This window comes from Paracoccidioides lutzii, assembly GCF_000150705.2.
Source record: "Paracoccidioides lutzii Pb01 unplaced genomic scaffold supercont2.12, whole genome shotgun sequence".
In the NCBI taxonomy this organism is placed as follows: Eukaryota; Fungi; Ascomycota; class Eurotiomycetes; order Onygenales; family Ajellomycetaceae; genus Paracoccidioides; species Paracoccidioides lutzii.
Window position 1 is genome coordinate 656238 of NW_015440958.1, and position 15637 is coordinate 671874.

General features: G+C 47.9%; 4 protein-coding genes across 4 annotated transcripts; 3 read left to right on the top strand and 1 right to left on the bottom strand.

Moving 5' to 3' along the window:
• Window positions 1-403: 403 nt before the first annotated feature.
• PAAG_04857 (beta-glucosidase) lies at window positions 404-2268 on the top strand (the record flags this gene model as incomplete). Its single annotated transcript, XM_002793282.2, has 2 exons — window positions 404-587; window positions 833-2268. 2 exons carry the CDS (start codon window positions 404-406, stop codon window positions 2266-2268), a joined length of 1620 nt encoding a protein of 539 aa, XP_002793328.1.
• Window positions 2269-5282: 3014 nt separating this feature from the next.
• On the top strand, window positions 5283-7269 carry PAAG_04859 (hypothetical protein; the record flags this gene model as incomplete). The annotated part of the gene is made up of 4 exons (XM_002793284.1): window positions 5283-5549; window positions 5622-5697; window positions 5754-6064; window positions 6181-7269. 4 exons carry the CDS (start codon window positions 5283-5285, stop codon window positions 7267-7269), a joined length of 1743 nt encoding a protein of 580 aa, XP_002793330.1.
• Window positions 7270-9633: 2364 nt separating this feature from the next.
• Window positions 9634-11945, bottom strand: PAAG_04860 (chitin synthase regulator 2; the record flags this gene model as incomplete). The annotated part of the gene is made up of 2 exons (XM_002793285.2): window positions 9634-9875; window positions 9971-11945. 2 exons carry the CDS (start codon window positions 11943-11945, stop codon window positions 9634-9636), a joined length of 2217 nt encoding a protein of 738 aa, XP_002793331.2.
• Window positions 11946-13408: 1463 nt separating this feature from the next.
• Window positions 13409-14989, top strand: PAAG_04861 (hypothetical protein; the record flags this gene model as incomplete). Its single annotated transcript, XM_015845396.1, has 3 exons — window positions 13409-13679; window positions 13861-13952; window positions 14789-14989. 3 exons carry the CDS (start codon window positions 13409-13411, stop codon window positions 14987-14989), a joined length of 564 nt encoding a protein of 187 aa, XP_015699622.1.
• Between the last annotated feature and the right edge of the window lie 648 nt (window positions 14990-15637).

Consider the following 15637-nt stretch of genomic DNA (forward strand, 5'->3'; position numbering starts at 1 on the left):
GCCCTGCCTGCCTCGTCTGGTTGGCCCCTTGGCGGTCTGCCCCTGGTGCCCTTGCCCTTGCCCTTGCCCCTTTCATTATTCCCTCTTCCAACTCCTCTTTTATCTCTCTCTCTCTCTCTTTTCTTTTCTCCTCTCCTCTCCTCTCCTCTCCTCTCCTCTCCTCTCTTCTTCTCTCTTCTTCTCCTCCTCTTCTTCTTCTGTCAAGGCTTTGCGACCCCCCTCCGCATGTCCATTCCTTTTCTTGTTTGACGATCTTATCCGTCCTTCTCACCACCGCTTCACTCTTTCAGCGGGCATTCTTTCTTTACGAAGCAAAGATCCTTCCCTCACCACCTCTCCTCTCTTCTCCCCAGTCCTCCCCATACGCGGCATCAACATCGTTTAATAGATTTGCTGGCCAATTATGAAGGGGGCTCTTCTTTTTTCTGCCGTGGCTGCAGTCGCTGGCACTGCTTTTGCCCACGCTGGTCACCAGCAGCACAAAGTCTTCCATCAACGACGAGGCTATGAGACTGCCCCTGCGCCTGAGCCTGAAGTGCCCTGCGGTTGCACCACCAAGGTCGTAACCTACTATGGACAGCCAACGTGTAAGTGTCATTTGTTTTTCTACCAGTTCCCTGGACGCTAGAAGAAGGGAAATGGGAGAGAAAATAATAATTTAAAAAAAAAAAAAAAAAAAAAAAAGGCCAAAGAAAGGGGAATAAAGAGAAAAAAATAAAATAAGATTATTTCAAACCTAAAGGCACGGATAGTTTCCATGGTTCTGATGTCGGTTGGGAATCTTTGGTTCCGGGGTAACTTAAATTGCTGACATTCAACACAACAATATTAGTGATCGAGGAGAAAACTACCACCATCAAGACAACCAGCACTATCACCAAGACCGTCTCCGTAACCAATGGCGCCAAGCTTCCCACTCCTGAAGTTACCGTCTACCCTACCCCGGGAACCTATACCATCCCAGCCAAGACCGTCATTGTCACCGAGGAGACCACCGTTTGCGCGGCCACCAGCACTGCCGTGTCTCCTGGTGATCACACCTATGGCGGTGTCACCACCGTTGTAACAGCCGCAACCACCGTCACCTGCGACATCGCGGTCGTCAAGCCAGCTGGCAGTACTGTCATTAGTGTTATCGAGCAGACCACCTATGTCTGCCCGTCCGCTGGCACCTACACCATCGCTCCCACGACCACTCATGTCCCCACCAGCACCGTCTTCGTCTATCCCACCCCTGCCACCTACTCCACTGGAACTTACACTCTTCCCGCCCAGACCGTAACTGCTACCCAGACCAGCTACGTGTACATCTGCCCTGCCCCAACTGGAGGTCACCCTCAACCAACTGCTGAGCCAACTTCACCGCCCGATTATCCAGCCAACCCTCCCAAGGAATCCAAGGCCCCCACCCCGGAGAAAACCAAGGCTCCTGCTCCCGAGAAGTCTTCAACTCCCCAGAATCCCCCCAAGTATCCAACTCTTGGTGGCGGTGAGAAATGGGGCATGACCTACTCTCCATATACTAATGGCGGACAGTGTAAGGGTGCTGCTGCCGTCGCTGCTGATATCGCCCTCATCAAGTCCAAAGGGTTCAAAACCGTTCGCGTCTACGGCACCGACTGCGACAGCCTCCAGAACATCGGCAGCGCCTGCATCCTCAACGGCCTCGAAATGATCCTGGGCGTCTTCATCAGTGGCGCCGGTATCCCCGAAGCCAAGAAGCAGGTCCAGGACATCGTCAACTGGGGAAAATTCGACCGGATCAACCTCATCGTCGTCGGCAACGAGGCTCTGCACCAGGGCACCGCCAACGCAGGTTCCCTGTCTGAACTACTCGAATACGCCCGTGGCCGTTTCCGAGGCGCTGGCTACAATGGCCCGATCACCACCACTGAGCCTCTGAACAAATGGCAAGAGAGCGGCAAGGCCCTCTGCCCGCACATCGACGTCATCGGGGCCAACATCCACTGCTACTTCAACCCAGAGGTCACCCCGTCCAACTGCGGAAGCTTCATCAAGAGCCAGATGGATATCCTCGGCAAGATCTGCCCGGGCAAGGAAGTCATCAACTTGGAGACCGGCTGGCCCAGCAGCGGTGGCAACAATGGCAAGGCCATTGCTAGCAAGGAGGCGCAGCGCACTGCTATCAAGTCTATCATTAAGGAGGTTGGGTCCAAGTCTGTCTTCTTCTCGTTCACCGATGATAAGTGGAAGCAGCCTGGTTCCTTTGGTGTTGAGCAGTACTGGGGCTGCGGTGATCTGTTTTAAATGACTTTTTTTTTTTTTTTTTTTCCTTTTTTTCCTTTTTTTCCTCCTTTCCCCCCCGGAGAATAAGAAAGAGAATAAGAAAGGGTAGGTATTCAATCTTTTTTGTAGCATGGTGTAGCGGAGATTGGTTTTTTTTTTTTTTTTTTTTTTGCCTTTGGGAGTTCTCTTTTTCTCTTCTTTTGTCTTCTTTGTGTTGCCCTATCATTTCCTGTGTGTATGTTTCCTCTGAGAGAAAAAGAAAATCTGCTGTTTTTAATACATAAATTAAGCGGAAGGATGACAATTATTTCTTTCTCGTGCTCTCTCCTTGAAGAAGAAAACGTATCCACCCAATCCCTCCGCCCCCAATTACCTTTCTCATAATACGACAGACGTCTACAGTGTATCTTTTCCATTACTGGCTGCCTTTTCTCTTAACTTTTTTCCTTCTCCAGAAACAGAAAACCGCGTGCGGGAATGAACAACCAGGGGGGAGCAGCAGCAGGAGGAGGAGATCCGGGAAGACGAAGGGGAACTTCCAACACACAACTGTTTACTTTCAACGAAAGAACTCGCTTATCTACTCCATCTGCAATTCAAAATACCTTCCTTTTTATTTTCAATGTCTCCAGAGACGCTTTTTAGCCGGATCCCTTTCGGTTCGGAATCATGTTGTGTCTGCTGTCTGTCATCTGACTCGGTTGCATTTCCACATACCCCCTGTCCGACCTGCGCTGTCCTGTCGGTTGGTTGCTTGCTTCAATGAATTGCTTCTTTCTCTATTTCTTTCTCTTGTTTATATATATATATATATATATATATATATATATTTATATAGCGTATTTGTAGTAGCATCCTTCAACTCCTTTATCTTTAGTTTTATGTCATATTACTTGGAAGCGGGCATGCATGCTTCACACTCGCTGATCACACTAGTCATGGCTTTAGGTTTGGGAGCGTCACTCGCATGCATATATATGTAGAGAGGCAGGACGAAGGGCACCTTCATTAGGAAGCTGGGCAGGTCCCTTTCACTGATAACCTGTTGAATAGACACGAGCGGTCTCGAGTGGGCTCTCCCGTGCTCTTTCACGTCTAGGCTTCGGGGCATGCGGCGTGCGGCGTGCTGAATATATATCAAACCCTAACGTTCCGCGTCGTAGTGGTTATGCAAAGCTCCATTCCGTTCGGCAGTGGTTCAGGTGGAGCCAAGGGAGCAGGGAGCAGGAAAACTTGGCTATATAGGGGAAGAGGGGAGACGGGAATGATGGGAATGAATGTCTTCCTTGCTCGGAACTCTCCCTCTCCACCGGCGATTGGAGACTGGAAGATTGGAAGATTGGAGATTTGGCCATCGAATTTTCAAAAGCCGACTCCGTCCGGGGCGAAGGTTCCCGATCCCATTGGCCATGCGGGCGGCTGTTGGCGGGGCAAATTAGGCGAGTAACGTAGCTACGGGGACCCTGCGAGAGCCAGCCACAGGCGGCGGCTCGCGCTCTCTTGTTATGTTTTCTCCTGCGGGGCAACGCAACCGTCCAAACTGGTTAGTCCAGCCGGCGCCCAGTCGGAGGAATGTTGTCCCGCCTCAGGCTCTGCTCGGGTTCGGCGGAATCAAGTTAGTTAACTATTAACTAACTAGTTAACTAGGTTGGTTACCGGTGCGCTTGGTAAGCAACAGATAACTAAGCTAGGTTGGTTAACAGTAATACGGTATACGGTAATTTCAGTAATTTCAGTATCGATCGGGACGAAAGAAGAACCCATGACGTGGTTCCATCCAATCCAACCAACATACGCCCCGCCCACCCCTATACAAGCAACAGGCAGCGTCTGCGGGATGGCTTCCACCTTTATCTGATCATCAGATATCCCGTGGATACATCCTATGCCGTTACGAGAGCATGAAGTATGGGCCGGGGAAGGGGGTGGTGGATGAGAAAGAAGCATTCGGTTCACCCCCCCAAAAACCCCGGGCTACGTTTGCCAGTTGGGCTGGGGCTGACCTTTCAGGGCCGACTCCATTGGTTATTATCACTGTAACCGTCCGGGAGATGTTGCATTGCCAGCAGATGTGTTGAATTCAAAGGGGGCTCCGGGGCCGGCCAAAAGTCTTTACCCCTCTGCTTGAAAATATGCCTTTTAGCAGTGATCGGACCGTTGGGCGACAGCCAAGTATATTGGCCTGGGGTCAGACAGTGCGCAGCATTAAAAGGCTCCCGGATGTGATGTGTGTGTGTGTGTGTGTGTGGGGTTAAGTGAAGGGGGACACAACCGCATCTCCATGAACCCCGTGCGGTTTGAGATCTTATGCGAGCTCCTCTGAATAAACCCCCCCCCCCCGCACTAACCAACAGGATTATCCGGCTAGCCTCTCTGGGTATTATGTCCTCAGCGAGAAATGATGCTGCCTGGAAAACGGTCCGACTGGCGACAGGCGGGGTTTGTCGATGAGCACCAAAAAACACACCGAGATACCGTCTGTCTGTCTCCCCGCCGGAGGAATTTTGGACCTGCTCCTGCTGCGCCGTCATTTTTGGGCTTCGTTTTGTGGGGAGCCCTAATGAATTTTCAACCTGCGCAACATTTCTTTTATTTTTTATTTTTATTTTTATTTCCCTTTTTCTTTCCCCCCCCCCCCCCTCCCGTCTCATAGCTTCCTGCGCTATGACGAATCGATTTCATTTCTAGACCTTCTTGGTTTTTCTAGAAAAAAAAAAAAACACCTGTTATATAGTTCGGGAGGACCAACGGAACATGGGACTCTATCTGACTCCGAATCGAGCAGTGGTCTTCATTGCGATTGAAGCATTCTTCCTCTCACAGGCGACAGGACCTTTGTCCTACCACCAAGCAACCTTCCTCCCACGAGACTTTCTCTCTACGCTGTTTCATATCCGCCAGTTTTAATTATCTGGGAACCTGCTTCTAAATCTCCTACAGCTACACCCAACCTTACCCTGGCGCATTAAAAGCTCAAGACAAATATATATGTCTTCCTCTACTTATCGTCATTTTTAAAACGCCTGGTTGAAAATATGTCCCCTATTCTGGTGCCATCGGTGAGAACCCACACCCCAATGGCAGACCAAAGTGCTCTATCTTCAGAAGAGCTCTCTGATGGCGGGACGAAGGAATCCCCTGATAGAGGGCCGATCAATTCCTCCCCCCCTTCCCTAAATGATAATGATTTCGAGGCCAAGGAGTTCCGTCCAACTGCAGGAACATGGCTGGCTTTTTTGACTCTAGCGGTGCTCACATTGATGGTTGCGTTGGATGGCACGTCCATCTCAGTCGCGTTGCCGGTCAGTCCGGGGAAGTCCAGTGCTGGATTGATATGTGTAACGTGGTCCTAATAATATATGTACATGTGTTAGATCATCGCAGAAAGGTTGAAAGGTACTGCCATCAAAGCGTTTTGGAGTGGAACCTCCTTTTTGTTGTGCTCCACAGGTATACATCTGCAATGTTTGAAATTAAGGTTTGCTTCTGCTTAACGACCTTTCCAGTTTTCCAACCGAATTTCGCTTCATTCTCGAATATTTTCGGCCGCAAGCCCGTGCTCTTCGTTGCAATTGCATTTTTTTTTGTAGGCACTCTTGTCGCGGGCCTCTCGAAAAACTTCACCGATATGCTCGTTGGCCGCTCCATCCAGGGAATCGGAGGAGGTGGCATCATTTCCATTACTGAGATCATAGTAACCGACCTTGTTCCACTGAGGTTGCGAGGTAATTACTTCGGTATCCTCAGTGCCATGTGGAGTATCGGATCAGTCACTGGGCCTATTCTTGGGGGTGGCTTCGCTCAAAATGTTACCTGGGTAAGTCTTAAGTACCTTGTCATTTCACACCTATGTCGAAAGACAAAAAGTGGCGAGAATTTCTTCCCTTTTGGAGAAACGCCAAAATTTCTGACAGTTTCAATTGCTGGATATAGAGATGGATTTTCTACATCAACTTCCCATTCATCGGAGTCGGAACGCTGTTTATTATCGTGTTTCTGAAACTGAACTTCATTCCAACGTCTTTAATGTCGAAGCTTCGTCGTATCGACTACATCGGATCCGTCCTTTTCGTCGCGAGCACCACCTCGTTTCTAATTCCGGTGACTTGGGGTGGTGTGATGTATGAGTGGGATTCCTGGCGAACGCTCGTTCCGCTCATTGTCGGATTCGCTGGGATCATCGTGACCATGATTTACGAGTTCAAGTTTACGGACAACCCCATTATACCCGTGACCATTTTCGCAACCAGGACAGCAATTATAAGCTACATCGAGACAGTTATGCACGGTCTCGTCCTTTGGTGTAACCTCTATTACATGCCACTCTATTTCGAGACCGTCAAGGAATACTCTCCCATTATGTCTGGAGTAGCGCTCTTCCCGCTGTCCTTCACCGTCGCCCCCGCCGGTGCCGTCGCCGGTTTTCTCGTTACCAAAACCGGTCACTGGCGGTGGGCGGTCTGGTCGGGGTTTTTCCTATCAACACTGGGCCTGGGACTTTTCACCGTTCTTGACGTCGACACCAGCACTGCGGCCTGGATATTTCTCACGCTCCCTGCGGGCATTGGGATGGGACTCCTCTTCCCCGCGCTTGGATTCGCAATCCAGGCATCTGCACGGCCCGGCCACATGGCTATCGCGGTCGCGATGTTCAGTTTCTTCCGCGCCTTCGGGCAGTCAATTGGCGTTGCCATCGGCGGTGTCATTTTCCAAAACCAAATGCGGAAGAATTTGCTCAAATACCCTGAATTTGTCAGTTCCGCATTGGAGATGAGCAAGGATGCTGCCGGGCTCGTCCAAGTGGTTCGCGCCATGGAAGACGGGCCGCAGAAACTACACTTGAAAGAGGCTTATACGGACAGTCTGCGCATTGTGTGGGCTGTAGCCTGTGCTATCATTGGGCTTGCCGGCCTTCTTAGTCTGCTGACTGAAAGTTATCCTCTGACGCTGGAGCTTGACTCGGACCAGACAGTCAGAGAGAAGAAGAGCGCTTCTCAGCCAGAGGATGGGTTAAAAGCCTAGTAGAGGACGGCGTAAGGACCGTTTCCTTAACCCCCGCGACCCAGGTCAGGCATATATACGATTACGTTCTCTTTCTGTATTATTTCACCCCTTTTCATACTAGGAACCACACCTCTCCTATGTACACCATGTCCCTCATTGCTTTTTGTTTCTTCTTTGCTGCAATGGAGCTCCTGATGCTGTGTTTCGTAAGTTGGCGTTGGGAGGTTTGACGTATTTGAACACGGATATATATATATATATATACATATATTTACATTTCCACCTGTTAATTATTCCTCTGTAGATATTAGAATTATCACCCATCATCTAAGAAATAAACCTCTTCCCTGTTATCTGCCAATTAGCAACATCTGTGTATTTATTTATTATATTATCCCCCCCCTTTTCATTTTACTAGATGTCATCGGCGAAATAATCAACGAAAGCTTTTGCCCTCCAGTGTCGCCCCGATCGGATCATGCAACCACCCTGAAGATCTGGAATCCGAGATGCCCCCTTATCCGCTCTGTGAGCTTGTAATCCCGAGGCCCATCGAGCGCCAGATCGTACCCCCGTTTTATCACACTAGAGCCAATCAATCGGCGAGCCGAAACCTCTGCGAAATGAACATCCAATCAGACAAGTTAGTTAGTTAACCGGGTCCGAGCAACCCACAGCCGTCTTCCGGTGAAGCGGATGAGCGATTCCGTGTCATGGAGGAGTGTTTTTGGTTTTTGGTTTTTGGGTATGAATATGAGATGAGAGGTTTGTCTAGGATGGCTTGTTTGGTGTCCACACATGATCGATCGATCCCTCTGGAATTTAGAGAAAGTAATTTCTTCCTTGGGTGGGTGAAAGGGTACGGATGGGCTTTTCTTTCTTTTTTCTTTTCTTTTCTTTTTTTTTTTTTTTTTTTTTTTTTTTTTTTTTTGGAATGTTTGCTTGGGTTCTAAGTTACTCTTTATATTCAGGTCAACCCAAAGCGTGATTCTAACCCCTGAGATGGTTCGTGTGGCAACTTAGCTGCTCAGGTTCAACTTTCGTTCGTACGTTTGAACACCACCGACCTTTCTTCTATATCCTGAGTTTCTCAAGATAGTTCCACTCTTGTGGTGGAGAGGTTTTGTTTACTTCATGAGAAACATCATTAATTACATCTTTCAATAGACAAAACCGTTGTGAGGTTATATTCCCATGCGAGAACTTCTCTATCCTGCCGGAGAAAAGATATGCGGAGATCAATTCCATTCGGACAGCTTAGCATCTATCTTCCTTAACATGCAGCAGCAGCTTTTGCTCCACGGTTACCCACAGTTCACATCCAGTGAAGGCGCTCCGTATCTTGCCCATGTAACATGTTTATAATTAGTATTAGGGACATTTTATGTATGTAGCTTGATCACCACATCCAAAGATGAAAGTTGTAGTTTGCAAAGAGCAGATCAAAGGAGATAGAAGCAACAGTTAACCAGTTCAGAAGGAGGCAACCAACAGCCAGCCGAGAAAAGAAAAAGAAAAAGCTCAGAAATATTGAAAACATAAATGAGAATAAAGTTGCGAAATCAACGCATGACGGACAGGAAAAGAGGAAAAAGAAAAGGAGACAAAAACGCCAACAAGAATTAAAGTTGTAATTAATTAGCCGATTTTAAGAGAACAACAGGGTTTCTTTTTCGGTTCTTTTTCGGGGGGGGGGGGGGGGGGGGGTTTGTTTTTTGTTTTTTTTTAGTTTTTTTTTTTTTTTTTGCGCCTTGCAATATATGTGCGTGTATATGCTCCCAACTGACAAGCAGATTGCGCCAAGAAATGAGATTCAAAACCAGGAAGACGAGAAGATCTTTTTTTTTTTGAAGTTGAAGAACAAAATGGCTAGTACAAAAGCAAGAGTTTACCGTAAGCTGATCCATGATGATGAAAATGGCATAAATGTGCAAAAAGAGTTCCTCAAATAAATGCAAAAGTATGGGTTGAATGGGACAGCTGCCAAGTTCGGAGCGAAGGTGTGTACAAAATGTAGCCTCTGAATGAAAAGCGCGAAAATGAGAGTTAGGTGTTGATGAGGCAAGTGTATGCTAGGTTAATAGGTAGTATATACTATACGGGCTCGCCGGTCCCGTTTGCCGTGGCGAGAGAGGTATAATGACAAGGCGTTCACGTAATTTACGGATGTCGATATTATGGCATGAGATATATGTGGGATATCCTAAAAAGATTTTTACGATCAAAAGAGATTATTGGGTGAAAAAGCGGAAGATGGTGAATCGTTAAAATGTCCGGGAGATCTAAAAAGAAAAATTAAAAGATCATGAATCTTTTATTTTTGCCTTGCTTGTCTCCTACAGCGTTATATTGATTAATTAAACGGATAACTAGACCAAACTCTCATGCAATTTGCTTACCTGGAGATTCGTTAGGCTGTCTTGCTTTGCCGCGACCTCGCTTGGAAGCCATGGAGGGGTCAGCCCCAGATGCTGCTGCTCTGATTGCCGCGATGCGCTGTTTCGCCCGTTCATCTCCGTGGTCAGCAGCCTTAACGTACCAAACATTGGCTTCCAGAGGATCGCGGCGGCATCCAATGCCCATTTCTGTGAAATAGCCAACGGCATACTCCGCCTTCGGAAGGCCTTAAACCGGATTGTACAACGTCAGCTCTCAAGTCCATTTATTTGGGAATAGTGCTTGATTCTATTTTACGCATGTGAAGGTGTGAAGGGCTTACCTAATTCTGCAGCTCTTCTTGCCCACTCATATGCCTCACATTCATCCTTAGAAAGCAATGGTTCTGCGCCGACCATGAACCAGGCACATAGCGCCATCATCGCCAAAGCATGTCCTTGTTGTGAAGCACAAGTGTAAAAATGCACGCTGAGCGCTGGATCAACGGGACAGTTCAATCTACCGTGTTCGTAAGCGTCACCCATGCGATAGGCTGCCTCAGCATGGCCCAGCTCTGCAGACTTTGTGAATAATTGTGCGGAGTACGTCTCATCTTGGAACACATCGTCTCCATATCCCGTTTCATGAAGCAAACCGAGTTCGTAAGGAGCAGAATTGTACTGACGATCCGCAGACTCTGCGGCTCGTTTAAGCCACGTAATACCTTCCCTATATCGCTTTACGAGACCCATCTCCCCATTTAAACATGCTTTTCCTAACCTTAACATCGCTCCGGGATGGTTCTTCGATGCCGCTTGGCGGTAAAATTGGACAGCCTTTGCGCCATCCTGTCGACTCCCAAGGCCAAATTCATAACATAGAGCAGCTCGGTACCCAGCCTCAGCATGCCCGTGTTTACTAGCAGCGATGAAATATGGGAACGCTTTATCGTCGTCTTTCTTCCCTTTGTTAAAAAGACCGGAGGCGAGGCCATCTGCCAGATAGTATTGAGCGTAAGGATAGCTACGGTCGGAAAGGCGTTGGAGGATGTTTTTAGCTTCGCGTAATAGATCAGCCCTAGATATGTCTTCCGATTTCTCGGGTCTCGGTGAGTCGTTGGGGTTTTGGTCGTCTTCTTGTTTTTGGCTGGCGTTAATCATGAACACCGCAAACTCGAACTGAGCACCTGGGTCGTTCGTCTTCTTAACGTTGGCCAAATACATGTCAAAGGTCTGTTTGTGACTGAGAAGAGATGCATTGTTTCCAACCGATGGACGGAGATGGTCGTGGCTCAAGGTTTTCGGACCTGGCGGGGCTTGAGGGTAAGGTACATTAAGAAGGTCAACAAAAGAAAGGGGTCGTGTATCCGGAGATGCTGTTGAATGTGCGGAGACGGCGCGGGCATGCACATGGGGGGAGAGGTTTGGGGAGCGGCCTCGTGCGGCGAGGTCTGACATGGACGAATATGCTGAGACGGGTCGCTGGATTCCAAGTCCAAGATGTGGTCCTCGGGTTGGCGTCAAGTATTCTCCGTGAGAATAGACTCCTGGTCCCGGTTCGCCGCCTGAAGAGGAATCAGACGCGGACCTCAGCGTTCTTTTTGATACACGATTTCCATTTCTATCTAAACCACCCTCTTCATATGTCTGGTGATGATATTGCAACGGTTGATATACCTCATTCTCCTGAGGGAGGCTTTCAATGCTCCCTCGTGACGAACTACCTTGGCTCGAGTTCTGAGCAATGTTATACGGCATTTGTTGAGATTGGTCATAACGGAGAGAATCCCTGCGCTCGGGGACGTTTCGTGGAGATTCTGATACACTGTTCGAAGGCATATGGCGACATGGGGCCTGGTGAGAAGGGAGGGCATAAGTTGTGGAAGAGAGGGAGCTCCCGCGTTGGGGAAGTTGAGTCTTGACGGATTCTTTCAGTGTCGACTCTTCCTTTTGCCACGAGTCTTGACTAAGGGTTCTCACATCCTCGATTTGGGCACTTGTAGCTTCCGGGAGAGAGCAAGAGTTATCGATTACCACTGGAGAAATTGGAGAATTGTGGATGACGGCGTTGTGGGAGACTTCTAGCGCGGCTAGCTCGATAGGTTTTCTCTTGGGGACCGCGGTGAGCATCAGTTTCAGTTTTTCATTGAGAAGGGGCGGTGAAGGTCGCAGGGGAGGCCGAGGAAATTCCTGTTGGCCAAGGGCTGGAGGTGGTGAGGATTTGATGTAGGCTGGAGCTGGAGATAGAGGGGTAAGGGTGTGATGTCCTCTTTCTGGGGTTATAGTGTTCGCCATGCCCGCTGACGTCGTCGGTTGCATTGCTGTTGTGAAATTCTAGGTAGGTATCGGAAGATTAAACTCCCGCTACCCTACACCAGGTCTTTGTTCTCAAAAAAAAAAAAAAAAAGAAAGGAAAGGAAAAGGAAAGGAAAGGAAAGGAAAAGGAATAAAATAAGAAGGAGAGGGAGGAGACCGACGTTTGCTGCACTGAATATGGTGGCTGTGAGGGGTAAATTGCGTGTGGTAAATCTGAAATGATGCGACTGATGGAATACGTAGCCACTACTTCTACTGAAGTTGTTTGGGAGGATTTGGTGGTGCAAACGAGGTTCGAAAGACGGAAAATTTTATAAATTCATGTAAATACTCGACGGGAGCTGAAGCCTGTATCTTATCCCACGGCCTCACTGCCTGTATGTAAAGACAATTTAAATCTGGTTGTCAGTAACAGAGGGTTGTTAGAGAATGCCTGTAGGCAGCGCCCCACGCCCGTCGGGGAGAACTTACGTTGCAGGGATCTCCATTAAATTGCCATCCCAGGACACCGGAAGAAGATCTCACGATCAAAAGTAAGCGCAGTTCCCGCTCTAGAAGTATTTGCTAATAATGTCAGGTTTCTTTTGTCGTTGTTCCTTTGGGCGGGTCCCTTTTCGTTGAGACAGCGTATGAAGAACGGGTGGGTTGTGCAAGAGAGGAGAGAAAAATCCACCTTTGTTGGGAGGGGTGAACAAGGGACCAGTGGATTTTATTCAACGTTCTGCATAGCTATTTGTCCTTGACATATATGGTATCAATGTGGGTTCCAAGGGTTGTCAAGCTCTCCTTCAAACACCCAAGTGGAACCGCCGCACGATTCGAGACCCTTGGACGAGTGTGGGTTTTACACAGAAAATGAAGGAAGGGAGAGAGGATGCAGGATTGAGAGGACAATTAAAAAAAAAATAAATAAAAAAAATTTGATTGTTATTCACCGTCACAGACAGCAGGAATCACTTTATCAGCAAGCAGGAAGAAGTAGTGGTCTTCCACAATGGCTGGTCGTTGAAAAGATGGCGGATATGGGAGACCAAAACAAGGGAGATTGGGCCAAGGATTCAGATCACAAATGTTCATTGGCAGGCGTCTCAGGTCCTGATTTCCGGGGATAGCCAGGATGAGGTCAGAGCAGGGATTAGCGAGAGAATATGACGTCGCGTGAAACAAAGGTAGTGGGATGACTGTGATGAAGATCAGCTTGCTGATAAAGAGCAAAAGACAGAAAAGCAAAAAGATGTGAAAAGCGCGCGCGCGAGAGAGAGAGAGAGAGAGAGAGAGAGGGTATGATTTAGGGGGGGAGGAGAAGAAGAAAGAAGAGACAACGACAAAAGCCCAAAATCGGGCCGATGGATTGGGATTAGCCTTGGGCCTGACTTCGATGCGGCTCGCTGTGGCTAAATTGCCCACGGTTCTCAGCAGCACCAGCCGCAAGTTACGACGCAGAAGTTATTTTTACAATTAGATTTATGAATAGCTTTTTGCTCTTGCTTCGTAACCCAGACGCCAAAACCCAGGTTTGCTTTGCCTGCTACGGGGTCCCCAGCAGGTGGGCTCTTTGGTCCCAGGATTTCTACAATTCTTCTCTTCCTCCTGGAGGGCGTGATGGACGTGCAAGCAGGCCTTCAATGCTCGCCTCCGTCACCTGGGTCTGGCCTGGTTGGCTTGGTTTGGCTGCACAGATACTCTCCGTGGTATCCGCTCCATCCATCACCATCAATCCATCCATGAAACTCTCTCGTACGCGTTGTCGCATAATGCCTGACCGCCCATTCCGAGCTTGTCAAGCTTGCTCAATTGACACGAGTTTGACGTAACTCCACTTTCTGCTTGCTACAGGTGATCTTTTTTGGGGTTACAGTTGAACGTAGTTTATGAGAAGGCCCACTGTTTTAAAACCATGATCTAACATAAAACACAGTCTACAAGCTCCCTGCGCAGACACCACACCTACCATATACCAATACCAAGACGTCTCTCTTCATCCTCGGTCCTCAACACCAAGGTTTAGGGGTAAGTTAGGGGCTAGGGTTAGAGTTAGGGTTAGGTTAAGAAGAAGGCATTAGAGATTAGGGAGTAGGGGGGGGGGGGGGGGGGGGGGGGGGGCGGGCAGGATACGGTTAGTTCAGGGTGAGAACCGGAGAACGACGATCGCATCAACGAACTGTCAAAAAGCATAGAGATATGGAGGAACGACTAGTGAATTGCAGTTTTAAATGAGGGGAGGGTGTCGTGGTTTACGCAGTAGAAGCATTGATAAACCCACACTGAAAGTTTTCTTAGCCGAACTTTTTAAAACCACCGTTCCACTTTTTTAAAACCACATTCGACTGAACGCGCCCGATATTTTCCAGGATTAAGTTGTATCATGACGCTGACTGACCCAGCTGTTAAACAGCCGAGAGCCTACAGGATCAGCACGGACCCCAGTGCAGACCAAGATGGGGAAGAGATAATTAGGGGATTGATTGATTGATATGCTTTTGGCTTTTAGGGTTTTTTTTTTCTTTTTCCTTTTTTTTTTTTCTCTCTACTTTTCTTTTTGCTTATGTATCAGCATTCTTTTCTTTGCAACTCTGGGGTCCGCCAGCTACAAGCCTGTGCGGAGTACGTGGAACCTAAATTCCCGCATAGGCCACCCTGGATCGCCCGCAAAACTGGAGGAAAATAGTGGAAGGTGAACGGTATACGTAGCACAATCGCCACTGTTTTCTGATTCCTCAGCTAAGCATGTTTTTATGCAGCTTTTAATAAAGAAATTTCCCAGCTATCGTTTTTTTAATTTTATTTATTAACTATTTTATTTTATTTTATTTTGTTATTTTTTTGCCTGCTCACAGTCCGGCCAGCTTGGCGCCATTTGGGGCTGGGCGATGGAACAAAAGGGGGCTGTTCCTTTCGCTAAAAAAACTCAACTACCGCTGCGTCCTGCATTGCCCAGTTCCCAAGGCCAAGGTTATTTTGACGAAGAAGAAGACGCAGAAGGAGAAGGCCGCGACAATACAACTTCTCGACTTATTCAGCTGTGGATTCCACTGGATCTGAGATGAAGGATTTCTAGTCAACTTGCTGTTCAAGCCCCATCTATCAAACCCCTGCAAAGTCGTCATCTACGGAGGCGGTGCGAATTTCTGCTTCAAACGTGGCAAAATAACTGCCAGGTGGGATATATTATATGTACTTTTTTTTCGCACGTGTGAAATCATTCCCGGCTATTGTCAATTGTTTTTTTTTTCTTGGAATTTTGTTTCCCCCCCCCCCCAAAAAAAAAAAACCCTGGATAATAATATCGGGAAACAATCAGACATCACCCATGGAATTTCTCGAATCGACATTTCACCCAGGAAATCATGCGAGGGGCCAACAGGAATGGATCGGATGATGTAAACGAAAAAAAAAAAAAAAAAGGTACCTGTGGTGTTGGTACTCCGTAACTATTCGTCAGCTAGGGTTCACGAACTAACTGCTAACTAGCTAGTACCAAAGTTTAGTTTAGTTGCAACCCGTTTTTAATAATAATAATAATAATATACGGCAATTTCTCCTGGTGCTGACGCAGCACTTGTTCTGATCTTGCAGAGCTGGGCCTGAGCCTCATTGGAAGCAGGCTTGCGTCTATTTATGTATCAATCTGACACTTTCTCCATTCTCCACCCACACGCGCGTCATTCACGAAGTATACCATGGATCGCAGCGAT